The 15,896-nt window shown below is 44.3% G+C and overlaps 1 protein-coding gene across 1 annotated transcript in view; it reads left to right on the top strand.

Moving 5' to 3' along the window:
* The window catches only part of LOC147422905 (6-phosphofructo-2-kinase/fructose-2,6-bisphosphatase-like), a 74,025-nt gene extending 58,935 nt beyond the window's left edge, over positions 1-15,090 (top strand). The window contains 1 exon segment of the mRNA XM_086501911.1: positions 14,754-15,090. Coding sequence (XP_086358037.1) covers positions 14,754-14,840 — 87 coding nt within the window. The 3' untranslated portion in view covers positions 14,841-15,090.
* The last annotated feature ends 806 nt before the right edge of the window (positions 15,091-15,896 follow it).

Below are 15,896 nucleotides of genomic sequence, written 5' to 3' on the forward strand. Positions count from 1 at the left end.
TAGACTTGTCTACTTTTCTAAATGGATTTCAAGATGTTTTTATTGATGATATCTCGATGGCCTCATTAGAATATTTCTTTTTGGATGTTCGAATGGGACCATAGGTACTAGGGTGGGGCGAGAGTAGCCTGGTGCACATGCATTATGCCTTGATCAGGGGGAGGTTTGGGAATTATGTTCAAAGATGCATGGCTGTGCCCTGTTTTCTAATATGGTTGATATTTGGTTACAAATTTTGCAATTGTTATAAATAGTTTAGCTAGGATCTAAAGATACAAAGGCTTAAGAGCCTCCAAGGGCGTCTTCAACCTAAGGGCAGTACCAATGAAAAAAGCTACAGGCTATTTGAATGGCTGCTGTCAGATTCCTTTTTCACTCGCTCGTTGATCATCTTGGACTCCAGTCTCGTTGTCTTTGAGATGTGGGTGTCAGAGTTCTGTCTTTGACTGCTCGCAGTGGAGAGTGTCTTGACTTGAGGTGGACTCGGTGGTTCTATTCTCAGAAGATAGTGTTCATTCATTGGCCATTTGGACCAGTGTATTCTCTAAGTTGCATAGTACATTGCGGTTTACGCATAATATGCATTATAGTACGTAAATGCGTATTATACAACATCTCATATTAAACGGACGTACTATACGATGGCACATGAGGAAAAACACAGTCTTGTATAGTTTTCTAACAATTCTATCGAAATATAGTTCGATCAAGATATATATTTCGATCGAAATATTAGTTCAATCGAACTAATCTTCAATTGAAATACATTATTTTATATAGGAGGCACCGGCGGGGCCTTTACTATGGTTGGCATCTTCCTGAAAAGCTAACCTTTTCACTACAAAGGTGAACTCTAAATTCAAAAAAAAAGTAAAAAAAATTCTTTTAGTCATTATGCCAAAAAATAGAAATACAAGAATTAGATTGAAGTATAAGATGAAAAATTAAAATTAGAAGTTTTTAATTTGAAAGGGTAGCTAAACTGTAGTTTTAGAAAATATGCTTAATAGAGCCTTGTGTAGAGTTTCACTCACACTTGGAAGTAAACTAGCAAGAGTAAATTTAGTGATTGCTAGATAGCCATGCTCACACATGGAAGTAACTTAGGTAAATTTATTTCGCGGTTGCCAGCCAAGTGTAGAGCAATGCTCACACTGAAGGTGATTTAGGTAGGTAGAATAGATTGGTATAGATTGAAACTAGGTTGGGCTTATCTTGGATTCCTCTAGGTATATATAGATTGAGACTAATTTGGGCTATAAAGTTGATGGATAGTTTTGGTGGCGCTCGTAGATCCCTTTACAATATCATGAAAGGATATGAGTGGAGCTACGTAGATGAATTGATAGCAAGAAAGACCTCGTTGAGGTTGAGGTACAAGTTTTGTGGCCATAAATTTGCGGGAATGCACATAGGGTAAAAGAACATGTGTTCAAAATTCTTGGAAATTTGTTAGCTTACAAAAACCCTCCTAAAGGTTTCCAAGGAAATTTCCTTGAATGGGCGCTCAAGGCAAAGAGATTACTTGTTGAAGGGAGAAGAAAACCCGATCGGAAAGTGATGAATTTACCGATTGAGAGGGATGTATCATGTGGAGATGGCTTTTGAAGATGAAGTAAGCTAGCCTGCGTGTGCACAGGGGGGTGAGCAATGCTTCCCTGCTACTACTGCATACAATCAAGGGTCTGGTAACTCGAACCTCACACCTTCCACTTCTTATTTAAAAAGATGCAGAGTAGCATTAGTTGGTGGTCAACAAACGTATAATTGTTCTACTTTGCACCAAGCATTTGACAAACAATGGTTGCTTGAGCTACATCTCAAGTGGACCGAAGCTTTTGTTGCACGCAGAATTTCCTTTAATGTCATCCGTGATCCTATCTTCAAGGATGCTTTGATGAGCATAGCAAAGAAAGGATTTGTGGCACTTGATTACAACAAGATGCATATATACAATATCTAAATAAAGTGAAAGCTTCATCAGAGTGTATTCTGAAGCGCACAGTTCTTGAGTACGTACCACAGTATGGATGTACAATTGCTCTTAATGGATGGAAAAATTGTCAAAAAAAGGCCTTAAGAGGATCAATTTTTATTGAAGCATACATCTTCGAAAGAAAAAACAAGTGGTTTTCCAAAAGGCATAAATGAGTGTACAATTGGAAAAGCTAGTGGGTCCAAAATTGTCACGGCTAAGAGTGCCTTCAGTGAGGCAGACTCTTATAGACGCTAATCATATCGTCAAGTTCAATAGAGAGCATGCTTTTACTTATGCTCTATTTAGAACTAAGTCATCCGACAAGAATCTACAGAGATTTTGTAAGACGCGGTTTGCGACCGCATACTACGTTCTCGCAACATTGTAGCAAGGCAGCTTTTTGTGAAACAGTTGCAGATAGACGATGGGATATTTGGCTTGACAAGTATCCTCGCTATGAGGTTGCAACAACCAAGTGCTATCGACTTATAAACTTTCCAATGTTACGGAGAAATCTGGAGAAAATTGTCATTGTTACAGAGTCTTTTGTGCATCTAGTATGCTTGTATGATACATATGCTTTCATATTTGGGTGGGTCTATTGGAGGATGCATGATTTTGTTCGCAAGCTAAAGGAGAGTACGTCCTTTGCAGCGCGAGAGAAAACCATGATGGCGTCCTTTGCTGAGAAACATTGGGATCAATTACAGACCCCTTTACATGGGGCGTTTAGCTTTGTGTTGGTTCCAAAGTTTCAAATGCACAATCAATCTGCTAATAATGAGGTCATCGATAATTTTAAGAAAGTGTGTGCACAGCTATTTGGTGATGTGGATGGCAAGGTAGCTTACACGCAGAAGATGGCCTACACCAACATAGAAGGAATGCTCGGGGATCCATGGCACTTAGATGCAATTAAGACATTGAGTGCACTTGTTTGGTGGAAGGAATATGGAGGGGAGAAAATGGAGCTATAGTATGTGGTTGTCAAGGTCTTATCAGTGGCCGCCTCCGATGGAAGCTGTGAGCGAAATTGGTCGTCTTTTGCTCTTGTGCACCCAAAGGAAAGAAATCGATTGAGTCCAAAACGAGTTGTAGACTTAGTGTACGTCTTTTGCAATATGCGATTAATGCACAAGCCTGCAAGGATAGCCACAGAAGCTATTGAGCAAAGCGCCGGATGTTTCCAAACCCACAAAGCAATTGCAGGTAAATCCCACTCTTATGATGAAATTGAGTGGAATTGGGAAGATGTGGATCCAGAGTGTTCAGATGTAAAGGAACCGGATGATGTGAAGGAATTGGATGATATGGTGCGTGTGATTGACGCTACAGATAATATATGAACAAGTTTATGTCGTGGCAGAGAATGACCGTGGCTCTTTAGACTCTTAAAGGAATTCTCGTTAATCCTACCATTACGTTGAATGTAGATGCATTGTACTAATAAAAGATATAGCGCTTAATCGCTTGGGCTTTCCCCCGGAAATCCCTTCGCTTGCCTTTACCCGTTGCTGCCACAGTAAGGGATCTTTAGACTCTTGAAGGCAGGCTCGTCAATCCTACCATTACGTTTCAAAATGTAGATACATTTAAGTAAAGTAAAGTAAAGTAATTCTTGATATGGCTAATGCTTTATCGCTTGGGCTTTCCCCTTGGAAATCCCTTCGCTTGCTAGGATTGTGCTTTACAGACTGCCATGTAGCTGAGATATCAGCGTGCAACCTTTCAATATTCACTTTTTTATTAGAGAAAAACGAAGTATAATTATAAACCATGATCTATTTATCATCTAATGGTCAAATCGTCACTTACTATTTTAATGGAATTGATCCCAGTTCAACAGTATCTCAAGATATTTCAAGTTACACGGAATCTCAAGTTCTTGAAAATGTTAACTCTTATTACGATTATTATGTGCTTTTAACTACACTTATGTAACACTTTTGTATATGATGGTTCAAAGAGGCACTCCATTTCTATAAGGACTAACACTTATATATATGACGGTTTAGAGGTGCACTCATTTTTGTAATGATTGCAGAGCCATACGTGGGTGAGAAATGCAACATACCTTTAATTATGTAATTTTTTGGTGTCAGAATACTCACTCTCATTGACCGAGCACTGGAGCTATGGAGATCCAGACCACGATTAAGGAGAGGGGCTACACAACATTGACGGAGACTACAACAAAGGAGTCGAGCTACTCTCTCCACATCCAGAGTGCAAATGAGGATGGATCCTAGTAGTAGTATCTTTGTTCTAGTTCTTTCTTTTGTGCACATACCTTGTATTAGATTCTCTATTTTGTAACAAATTGATCTCAGAGGTCTATTGAGAGAGGGTTTTGGGCCACTTTCTAGAGTCATGAGATACCAGGATCAGAGATGCCTTGGATTATACTTACTGGAGATTCGCAAACCCAGAGAGGACCTCTTGAAGAGGGGCACAATGAGAGACCCAGCGACAATGGAAGATTATAGATTTCTTTCAGTCACAAACAGAGGAGTTCGAGCAGCCTCCACAACACAACAACACCAGAGGCATACTGCTTGATTGGGCGATAGAGTTGGGGCGGTCCCGTCGCCCACGGATGAGGGGGCCTCTCGAAGAGATCAGCACAATATCGTCAGCATATAACAATAGTGGAATCCATGTCCCTGCGAGTTGTGCACCTCTATCACCATCTCTCTCAATATAGTTAGAAACCTCATCCACATACATATCAAATAGAGCAGAAGAGAGCGGGCAGTTCTGCTTCACTCTGATAGTGGAGTGAACTAATGTAGATAGCCCACTATTGGGCACTGACAACGTTAGTGGGGATGTCGTGGTATTCAGTCATTACTATGCATGATGGAGCTGATGGTTATATTGTCTTGTTGGTAACTACCATGGGTCTACACCTTGCACTTTCCTTCAAGGGTGAATCTGGGCTTATCCTGGATTCATCTAGGTATATTTTTTAGTCGTATAGCGGACATGCAGACTTCACATTGTGACGTTTTCGTCCGAGTTACGACCAGTTGATATTGTGCTAATGATTTCTTTCTATCTTTTGTGGTGCTATGCCCTATCAACTACCTCATTTTTGTGCTAATTTTTTCGATTTCATGCTTCTTTTAGTGCTAGGCTTCATTATGGCCGAGTCTGCCAGAGTCATGACAGAAACTCAGTACGCTGAACTTTTGTGCTGATGTATGCTCATGTGTGTGTGTTTGCGTGTGGTGCGTGTTGTGTTGGAGAGCATATGTTAGTACCTAGTTCTACACCCACTATTGGGCACTGACGACGTTAGTGGGGATGTCGTGGTATTTAGTCATTACTATGCATGATGGAGTTGATGGTTATTTTGTCTTGTGGGTGACTACCATGGGTCTATACCTTGCACTTTCCTTCAAGGGTGAATCTGGGCTTATCCTGGATTCATCTAGGTATATAATGTAGATAGCCCCTCTGAAGTGCATACATTCCCCACTACTGACGTGTATAATGCCATGATCCCCCCAATCAGCTCTGTGGGTACTCCCATCTCTTGTAGTATGCGCATCAATCTAGCTCTGGGTAGTGTGTCAAATGCTTTGCGGAAGTCCACAAAGCTACAATAGATCCGTGTGATCTATTGTGGCTCAATTATGACTCTGAGTGTCAAGATGTGGTCAAGAGTAGAAAAACCTCTCCTGAACCCGGCCTACCCGGCTGCGCATATACCCTCCCTCTCTACCCATCTACTCAGCTCTTGCTCAAGAATGGATGCGTACAACTGTGCCAATGTGTGTCCAATCATGATAGTGCGATAATTCCCAAGCTCCATAGGGTCTCTTGACTTGAAGATAGGTACAATAGTAGATAAGCTCCAAGTATCAGGCAAGCCCTCACACTGGGCACGGTTGAACATAACTGCTAGAAGCTCTGCGAGCAAATCCCTGGCATGTATAAAATGCTCAGCTACTAAGTCATCATGATCATATGCTCTTCTAGTCCTCATCCTATCAATGGCTTTCTTCACCATCTCAGCGGCGGTGAAAAAAGCACACGTGTGGGCATGGATTGGTGGGGTCGGGAAGGGGCGGCTGTCGAGGAACTGTGTACAAAGATGATGCATACTGGCCCCATGCCTCTATAGAGGTAATGGCAGGGGGTGGGGAGTGTTCATGAAAGAGTCGCCATGCCTCACGTGAGTCGTGACTCAAGAATAGTTGGTATAGACCCTGCTCTAGTCGAGCCAAAAATACCCTCTTCTTCCTTCGCACTAGGCGTCGACTGTTTGTGAATCATGTCCTCCAAAAGTACCTCCCTCGGAAGTCTGGCTCTTGTCTCCCGGCATTCATCATCATACCAACTATTATGGGGCATGCTCCCAGAACGCCGTCTTTGCTTAGGTTGGGTGTGTGGGTATGCCTCTGTTGCTGCATCATGCAATGTGTGTCTCAGTATAGTAGTAAGCTCCTCCAAAGGTCGCTCTAGCTCCTCAGTGCACAGGCGTTTGTAGATCCCATCTATGTATACAAAGTTCTTCTCCCGCGTGAAGGTGTAGCGAGTAGGGGCTGCTACCCGTGGCGTGTGCTGGACTAAAGTGGAAAGAGATGGTCATCGACACAAGGGCATGATCTATTGTCACACCAACAGGTATGGGTCCAACCGTGAGATCCTGGATACTAGAGATGAAGCTCGGCTGTGCCATGACGTAATCCTATGTGCTGGCTCCCTGTCTGTGTGGAAAGCATATAAAACCTCCCGTAGTGGGAAATCTTTGTAGACCATTCAAGATGGCCAGTCCATGTGCAGTCCTCATGTCTATCAAGGTGTCGTTCATACTGAGTATGCTCCATATTCTGTGATAGTCTAAACAGCCCCATCTCTGCAACATTCAGCTCCCTCAGCATCTCCTCTGAAGTATCATAAAATATTGTCTGGTGGTGGGTAGTCCTAGCATTGAAATCCCCTAGTATGATAATATTACCATCTCTAGAGAACTCCCATATGTCATCATCCAAAATAGAAAAGGGGGATTGTCCTCTGGGTGGTGCATATACTAACATACTTGGGGGGAAGTAGCAAATAGCAATGTAGAGATATCTGCCTGTCTCTGCTCTCAATCTCACCCACATGTACCTAGCCTGCTCATCCCTATGGGCTTTATCTATCAATGGTTGCAACTCCCACTGTCACTCCCCTTGAGCCCGCCCCTTTGTCACTGACGTGAGGCAGACTGACCAAGGGCCTGATGTGTCTCAGAGTAGAAAATGATGTCTCTGCACCCACATCAAGGCGCATAGATTCATTGCAATTCCAGGTAGCAACTCTGAGTGTGGTTCCATAGGTCTCGCACCATCATCACCACTGCTCCATCTCGGTTAAAGGCAATCTTACCTTTTTCCCTTGCTACTCTAATCTCCGGCATCACCTCCTACATATGAGCGATCTGCGAGAGGGTAAGGTCATTCCCGAGAAAGATGCCCGTCTTCTTAAGAGTTGGTCTCTTCTTCAAAAAGTCCTCCTTCGCTTCCATAGAGGTCTCGTACCATCATCACCACTGCTCCAAGCTTGTGTGCATCGACTCATTAACCCCCATCATAGTCATGAGTTCTTTTACCTCTTTGTCCACGCTATCTTTGTCTTTAAGGCCACAAATTCTCACATGTAAAGCACGCACACGTCTTCTTTGCTCCTCTTCTAGTGTCAGGTTAATAATGGTGGGTGTGGACGTATTTTCCTTGCCTTTTCCTTTCTTGGCAACCTCAATCCATTTCTCAGCCTCATCCGCTTTCTAATGATGAGTCTTTGTAATAACATCTTTTTTCGTGCTGCTCTTCCCCCTCTTTAATGGCCTGGAATTCTTTAATCGTGTCGAGTTCTTCTATTACCGAGGGTTGCAATTCTCCTTCTTCAAATGTGTTTCGGGATCACACCTCGGCAAGCTCCTTGAGTAGTGCAATCTCTTCATCTTGGGCCATCACACGGTCTTCCAGTGTGGTTATTTTACCTTCTTGGACCAGCATGCGTTCTTCGAGCCTCTTTATTGTGCCCAAGAGGTTGCGGTTGATCTTGTTAATGGTCTCTGTCATTTCTTCTTTGTACTCTTGAATGGCATCCTCTAAAGGGTTTGCTTTGTCATTGTACTTCTTCATGCTTGATAGGCGCCAAAAGCGAGAGGGAGGGAGGGGTTCTTGTGGTCAAGAGAGAACGACACTAAGCCCACAGTATGCAAACATATAGTCCCCACATTATGCGTACATAAGTATTCTCCACATCAAGCCTACATTCCTCCTTGCTTAAGCAACCCCTGTGTTTAAGCAGCCCCCATGCTTGATAAAAGGCTTATCTACCGGTTGATTTTCTCATAGTTACAGGGGAACCCCCCCTAGCCCCCGTTCCGGCGTTCCGGGGGGCAGTTCCCTTCCCGAACGTTCCGGAACGTCCCGGAATGTCTGACGTTCCGGGTGGCCAATGCAAACCGGAACGGCAGTTCCGGAACGTTCCGAAACGCCCCCGGACCGTTCCGGAATGCCCCTGAAACGGCCAACGGCTACAAACAAATTTGGCAAAAATTGAAAAAATTGAAGTAAATGTTTGGGCTTCTTTTGAAAGTGTGCAAGGCCTCAAGGACTCATAAAATGCACCCCCCTCCCCCTTTCTCTTCACAAGCTAATCCTCAAGGCTCAAGCTCTCTCCCTCTCCCTCTCAAGACTCACTCTCTCAAGGCTCAAGGCTTCAAGCCTTCAAGCTCTCTTCCTCTCCCTCCCACTCTCTCAAATCTCTCCCTCTCCATCTCACTCTCTCTCTCTCTCTCTCTCTCTCTCATCATCTAGTCATAGCAAGGTTGAATGGTCTTCAAAACGATTTTTTTGTGAGTATTAGAGTCAAAGCACTCTAATACTCCTTGTATTTAAACACAAGGAGCTAAAAATTGCACTATTTCGGTGTTTTTTATACCTCCCGTTCGGCGACGTTCCCGTTCCGGACCCCTAGCCGTTCCCCCGTTACGTTGGGATCCCGTTGCCGTTCCCGTTCCGCGTTCCGGGTAACTATGGATTTTCTGTCCTAAGGTTCTGCTTCTAATCGACAACTGCTGACTCGAACGTATGGAATCTCTACGCAAAAGAGTGACGTTTGAATGTTGTGCTAGGGGGGGGGGGGGGGGGGGGAGTTGGGCGATGGGCGCAGGGGGGGAGGGGGAGCGTTGGGCTGAGGAGGGAGGGCTGAAGGGAGCGATGGGCTGAAGGGGGCGGGCGAGAGAGAGAGAGAGAGAGAGAGAGAGAGAGAGAGAGAGAGAGAGAGAGAGAGAGAGAGAGAGAGAGAGAGAGATGAAATGTTATATTAACGTCTTCAAAAGGCCAAATGACCTATGAGACCAATCTGTTACAAAATGGTGAATCTAATACCATGTCTGGGTACAAAAGAACTAGAACAAAGATACTACTACTAGAATCCATCCTCATCTGCACTCTTGATATCGAGAGAGTATGGCTCGAATCCTCTGCTGTAGTCTCCGTCGATGCTGTGTAGCCCCTCTCCTCAATCGTGGACGTCTAGATCTCTGTAGTTCTAGTGCTCGGTCGATGAGAGTGTCGGTAGTGGTCAAATGAGTGTGGGTCGAGCTCTGCAGTGATGGCTGCTCCTCTGGCTGCCCCACATCTAGTGAAAAGAAATCTGTAATCTGTCTTTGGGACTGTCTCTCTCTCTATGTCTCCCCAATAAAGTGTGTCTATATCTGTGTAACTCAAGTAGATATAGCCCAAGACATCTCTGATCCTCATAATTCATGACCCCTCTCTGAATAAGCAATGGAAACGGCCCCGTATCTCATAGTACATTGTGCAATGACATATGTGATGTAGCTCTGTCTCTGGCTCTAGCTGGCATAAGCGGCATATCCTGCTGTCTGCTGGTATCCCTCTGAATCTACCAGTCTCAATCTCTAGCTGATGTGAGGATGTACGTATCTGACCAATGGCACACCGCAAACCATGAGACATGTGTGTCCATGTAGCTGGGTCGAATCACAAACCCATGTCCTGTGAGGTGGAGAAGATGCTCTCTATAGAAAGCCATCTTCGTGCCCAACTCCTGTGGCGGCTCTATCCATGTCCTCCTGGTATCCAGCTAGATTATGTCTCGACGAATGAGTGTAGTAATCTCCACCCGTGTAAGAGACATCGAGGGTGCCTAAAGAGAGTACTGCAAAGGGGGCAGCCTGTCCATGGTGAAGCCATGCGTCTGTAACCATGATGTCATCTATGCATACCAGCATGAAGTGTCCCCCTAGAGAGCTAACTGTCTGGAAGACTCAAGGGCTAGTCTAGCATATCTGTCTCTAGTAGTATCCCACAAGCTGTGCACAAAGGAGACTAATCTGGTAAGCGCCTCAATCTCCATAGGAGGGGCAACTAGCTCTACTCGAATGATAGCATGGGGTACGGAGGCCTTGGCTCTGATCAGTCAAGAGATCATAGATACCAAGGGCTTCTCCATACGTCTCCAACCATCTTGGCCTACAGAAGGTCCCCATATCTGCACCCCATACAACATAGCTGAGGCTACTAAAGTATCAAAGAGCCATAACTTTGTCCGAGGTTCCTGGATTTGAACCTGCAAACACATCCTCTCCAAGCCTCTCAAGGCCGCATAAGCTCCAGTCAGTCTAGTCTCTGCTGCTCTCCCAAAGAAAACCTTGGCGTGTATGCATCTATATACTCTAACCATATGTGAAAGTCGGTGCTGTCTCCTGATCCACTGTGGTGTGGTGTAAACACCATAACCTTGGTTTTACCAAGGTCACAGACAATCCACTATCCTCTGCAAAACTGTGTAATGCATCCAGCTGTCGTTGCATACCCTCTAGTGAGTCAGAGATCAACACAATATCCTCAGCATATAACAACAATGGGATCCACATCCCTGACAACTGGGTACCTCTATCACCCTCTTTGTCAATGTAATCAGACACCTCATCAACATACATACCAAATAGAGTAGGAGACAATGGGCAACCCTGTTTCACCCCAATGGTGGAGTAAACTAAATCAAATATCCCCTCCGGAGTGTGTACATGTTCCATCACTGATCTGTATAGAGCCATAATCCCCCAAATCAACACTATGGGCACACCCCCATCTCCTGCAGTCTACGTATCAATCGAGCTCTCGGTACCATGTCAAATGCTTTGCGAAAATCCAGAAAGCTACAATAAATCCTTCTCCCGTGTGAGCTTCCCACAATGATGGCTCTCCTCCATAAAAGCTCCATACGAGTGTCAAAATATGATCAAGAGGGGAGAAACCCCTCCTCAAAACAGCCTGGCCCTTTGCTTGTACACCCTCACTCTCTGCCCAATTATTCAACTACCACTCAAGAATGGATGCATACAACTGTACCAATGTGTGCCCAACCAATAGTGCAGTAATTCCTAGGCTCTTTAGGATCACCTGCTCTGAAGATAGGCACAATAGTAGACAACCTCCAAGTCTCGGGTAACCCCTCACACATGGCACGATTGAACAACACTGCAAGAACCTCTACTAGCATATCTCTAGCATGTATAAAGTGCTCTGTTACTAGACCATCATGATCATATGTCCTATTGGTCGTCATCCTATCAATGGCTGTTGCTAAATTGGCTTTATTTGATAGGAAAATAATTCTAAATGAATTATTGGATTTATAAGTGAGCGGGTTTTCTCGCTTGGAGCACCAGGAAAAATAATTCTAAATGAATTATTGAAACTTTAAGTGAGAGGGTTCTCCCTGGAGACATCCGAGTACAGAGTATTCCTACTGCGTCATTCAAAGTAATGACGGGAGCATTGAGAACGGGAATATCTGTAAGGCCACTAGGAGTGGGTACTTCTGATGCGTCACATCGGATGGGTGACAGGGAGCATCGGAAAGAAGTATCTGACCATCCGGGAACGGACATCTCTGATGCGTCATAGGATGGGTGACATAGAGCATCGTGAAGGAGATTGTACGGTAAGTTTGGTAAGAAAAGACTAGGTGATGGGTATTCTTGGTGCATCACAAGATGGGTGACAGGTGCATTGGAAAGGGAATATCCATAGTCAGGAGGAAATTCTGAACTGTGTTAGAATTGTGCACAAGGAAAAAGCAAGCACTTGAATGAAGATGGGTTCAGAGGAAACTTTGAGGAAAAACAGATGCTTTTTGAGAAAGCGGGATTGCTTTTCGGGAAAGCAGATGCTTTCCCGCGAGGAAGTCTATGTCTGTATTGCAACTGTGTACGTGATTGCATCCAGGGACGCCTGGGAAGTGTTATGAAAGCATTGTTTTTAACTTATAAGGTTTTATTGAGTTTTTGGGCAGATTCAAACTATTTTAAAATACCCCAGCCATCTGATAAATAAGGCAACAGATCAGCCAGCGTTTTCTCTCTCTCTTTTTCTAGAAAAACAGCGTGAAAAAAAAAACGGCCGCGATATCTACGCGAGCAGGTTTTCGCGCCCGTGGCCAGGAGCTATAAAAGCATCACATGCCCTCACTCAGAGAGGGGGATCAGTTTTCACAAGGAGGAGATGCAGCTGCAGATTTCAGCTGTAAAGAAGACGTTGCCGGTGATGCCCATTGCTGCCCCAAGTGTACCCGATGTCACCAAGACCCAGTGCGCGAGTTCCCTCGCGAAGAAGTGCCTACGGAGCGTGTTTCCATCGCGACAAGCTGCTGTTTTTCTCTGTTTTCAGCCCATAAACGTCGTAGACGGGGCTGATTTACGAGAAGGAACCCAAGAACACACCTCTTTTGTGTGTAGGATTGGAAGAGAGGATTTTCTATGCAGAGCTCTCTTCCGGGGAATTGCTTTTCGAGAACCGAGTTGCGTTTCGAGCGTCGAGACTTTGAAGGTAACGATTTTCATGTTACGATCTCTGAGTATTTGATTGCTGGTGTACTTCCTCTTCGTGAGGGAGTAGGAGCAGAGGAAGGCATGAGCTATGCAGGAGAAAAGTGCTATGAGGAACCAGAGCCAGATCAGCCCAAGGATTTCGTACTCGAGTTTGGGAAGTAGATCCACGGATCGGAGAGAGGTAGTCTCTCAAGTTGTAATCCGGAAGTTGGGATTCCGAAGGAAGGATTTCGTGTCCGAGAAAGCAGAGTTGTTCTGCGGGAAGAGGACTTTGATAATAAAGTTGGAAAAGAGAGTTGCAGGGATGTCATGCCGTGAGTCTGGAAGGTGAGATCCAGAGGCAAGAACCTTGGTTCTCCAGGATTTGGAATAAGGAACGGAAGTTCCTTGGAATAGGGTTTTGCCCTAGGAATCGGAAGCCGAGGCTTTCAGGAACCATCAAGTCTTATTCTAGAACAAATGTGGTAGTACGTTCGGTTCAAGTGCTTGTATAGACTTCCCCTCAGTAATAAAGATACTATTACGGGGGGGGGGGGGGGACCAGCCCATCTTCTGGTCCCAGTATTGTGTCGATCTTCTCACTCTCTATCTCTCTCTTTATCTATTTCTCTCTATATCCTTTGGCTTCAGTAATAAGTGATAAATTCTATTTATCCGAATTTATTTTATATTGTTATGCGCTCCCATTTGTGACAATGGCTCTCTATACCATCTCAATGGTAAAGAAGGTGTTGGTAGGTGGGCATGACTCTATAGGATCTGGAAGCGGATCCTATCCAAGAACCGTATATAACGATGAGGCATACTGGCCCCACACATCAGGATAATCACTAGGGGAGGGGAGTGCTCATGAAAGAATCGCCATGCTCTCTTGAGTCTCTACTCGAGCAATTGATACAAGTCTCGCTCCATCTGGGCCAAGTAAGGTCGTTTTTTCCGTCGCACAAGGCCCCGGGAAGCAATCCGAGATTGTCTGTAAGTGATGACTCCTAAAAGAAGATCCCTCTGAAGCTGGGCTCTCATCTCTCTGCACTCCTCATCATACCAACTATTCTCGGGCATGCTCCCAGAGTATCGCCTCCGACCCGGCTGAGTGTGTGGGTATGCCTTTGATGTTGCACCATGTAGTGTTTCAGTCAGTAAAGTGGTGCACTCCTCCAATTATAGGCCAGGACCAGCTGTGCATAGACGGCTATAGATCTCCTCTGTATAAACCGAGTCAGTCTCTGGTGTAAATGTATAACGGGTATGTGACCTGCCTCCTGATATCTGGGCTGTACTATACTAAAGTGAAACAGACAATGTCAAAAGTGCATGATCTACTGCTATGCCCACTGTCTGGCTCCCACTATGAAATCTTGAATACAAGGAATAAAGCTCGGCTGTGCCGTAACGCAGTTTACTATACTGGCCCCATGTCTGTGTGGAAAGCGTGTGAAACCGGTTGCTCCAGGAAATCGTTGACATTAAGTATGGCTAACCCATGTGTAGTCGTCATCTCCGTGAGGTATTTCCCATACTCCGTCTGCTCTCTGTCATGTGAACATCTGTCAAGCCCCAACTTACCCACATCCAGCTCTCTAAGCATCTCATCTGAAGTGTCAGACAGACGCACAGAGAGAGAGAGAGAGAGAGAGAGAGAGAGAGAGAGAGAGAGAAGAGAGAGAACAGAAGAAGAAGAAGAAGAAGAAGAAGATTCTATTGACGTCCTTTGGAGACCAAACTGACTTATAGGACCGATCATATACATCCGTAATTATAATCCACTGCGGGTATTAAACATAATTTCTAAACGGCTTCCATGAGATGTTGCACTTGAGGAAGTCCAGTACCTTTTTTTATATTGTTGTTGTAGCAAAATATTGGCCTTCTATGGGCTTGCTTTTCATTTTCTGTGTGATGGCTCATATGCAGGTGCCACTTCACACCATCATAGAGATTCAAATGGGAGTTACAGGAGTACAGGAGAAACGCTATAAGCTTATGGACACTTCAAGCTGACTGACTAACAGGAATCTAGTTTAAAAAGCTACAAAAAGAGGGCATGCATTGTGTCCTGGTGTTATTTCCAAATTTGTAATTCTTTGCCAATTTTGGGCATGTGCATAGACTAATCGCACTGTACATCCAAAACATCTAAACATCAAGCAGCATGATGCAGTGTAATGGAAATCTATTGTTCGATGCAAGTGAGCAGGCAAAGCTTGCTCGTTTCTATTATGCCTTTTATCTAGCCAGCTTTTAGATGTGATGGGTTGGATCATCCTCCAATGTGGAACTTCATGTGTGTGTGCGCGCTTGCCGCACACAAAGCGTCAAGCCTTTACCCTGCATGCATGAGTGGATGTACGGGTGGAAAAAAGTTGGCATTTTAGGCTCAAAAGTAACTGCATTTGGTGGGAAGGGCAGAAAGTACTAAAAAAGAATCAAGAATTTCTTTATGGTATGCATGCATCAGGAATGCAAGACCAAAGGTTGCCAATTTGCAGTTCTGTTGCTTAAAGTTGTGAGTGTTGTTATTTTACTGTCATGATTAGTAATTTTATTGTAAGAATTCGAGGTAAGATTCTGGCTTCATTTCCAGCGTTTCTCAGAGTGTTTTCTAGGATCTCTAGGATAATTTCATCTTTTGCATGTTTGATGTCACGTCATAAATAATGTTCAGAGGGACATTATCATTGGCACTCTTTTGGTGATTACTTATTCACAAACCACATTCAATTGACCAAGCTTTTTTGCTCTTTAGGCTTCTTGGTCTTTTGGGGCAGGACATTGTGCTTGATGTCTACTCAGAGAATAGGTGCCACATTCAAATGATTATCGCGCATGGCATCGGGGATGAGAGAAGAACTTGTTAAGAGTCCTTGTTTGATGGATGATATTGGCAGGATCTCATATTGGGCCTCATCTTTACTGATATAGTTGGGCAACATGTGTATTGTACTTGTTTACTTTGGCTGTCTTTGTCATTTATACATTTCCAAGACTATAATTCATACATAGACACCGGCCAACAGCCTCGTTGGAAGGCACTTTATGGCACTAAGCAACTTCACA

This window comes from Adiantum capillus-veneris, chromosome 26 (assembly GCF_014529385.1).
Source record: "Adiantum capillus-veneris isolate H3 chromosome 26, ASM1452938v2, whole genome shotgun sequence".
NCBI classification, from domain to species: domain Eukaryota; kingdom Viridiplantae; phylum Streptophyta; class Polypodiopsida; order Polypodiales; family Pteridaceae; genus Adiantum; species Adiantum capillus-veneris.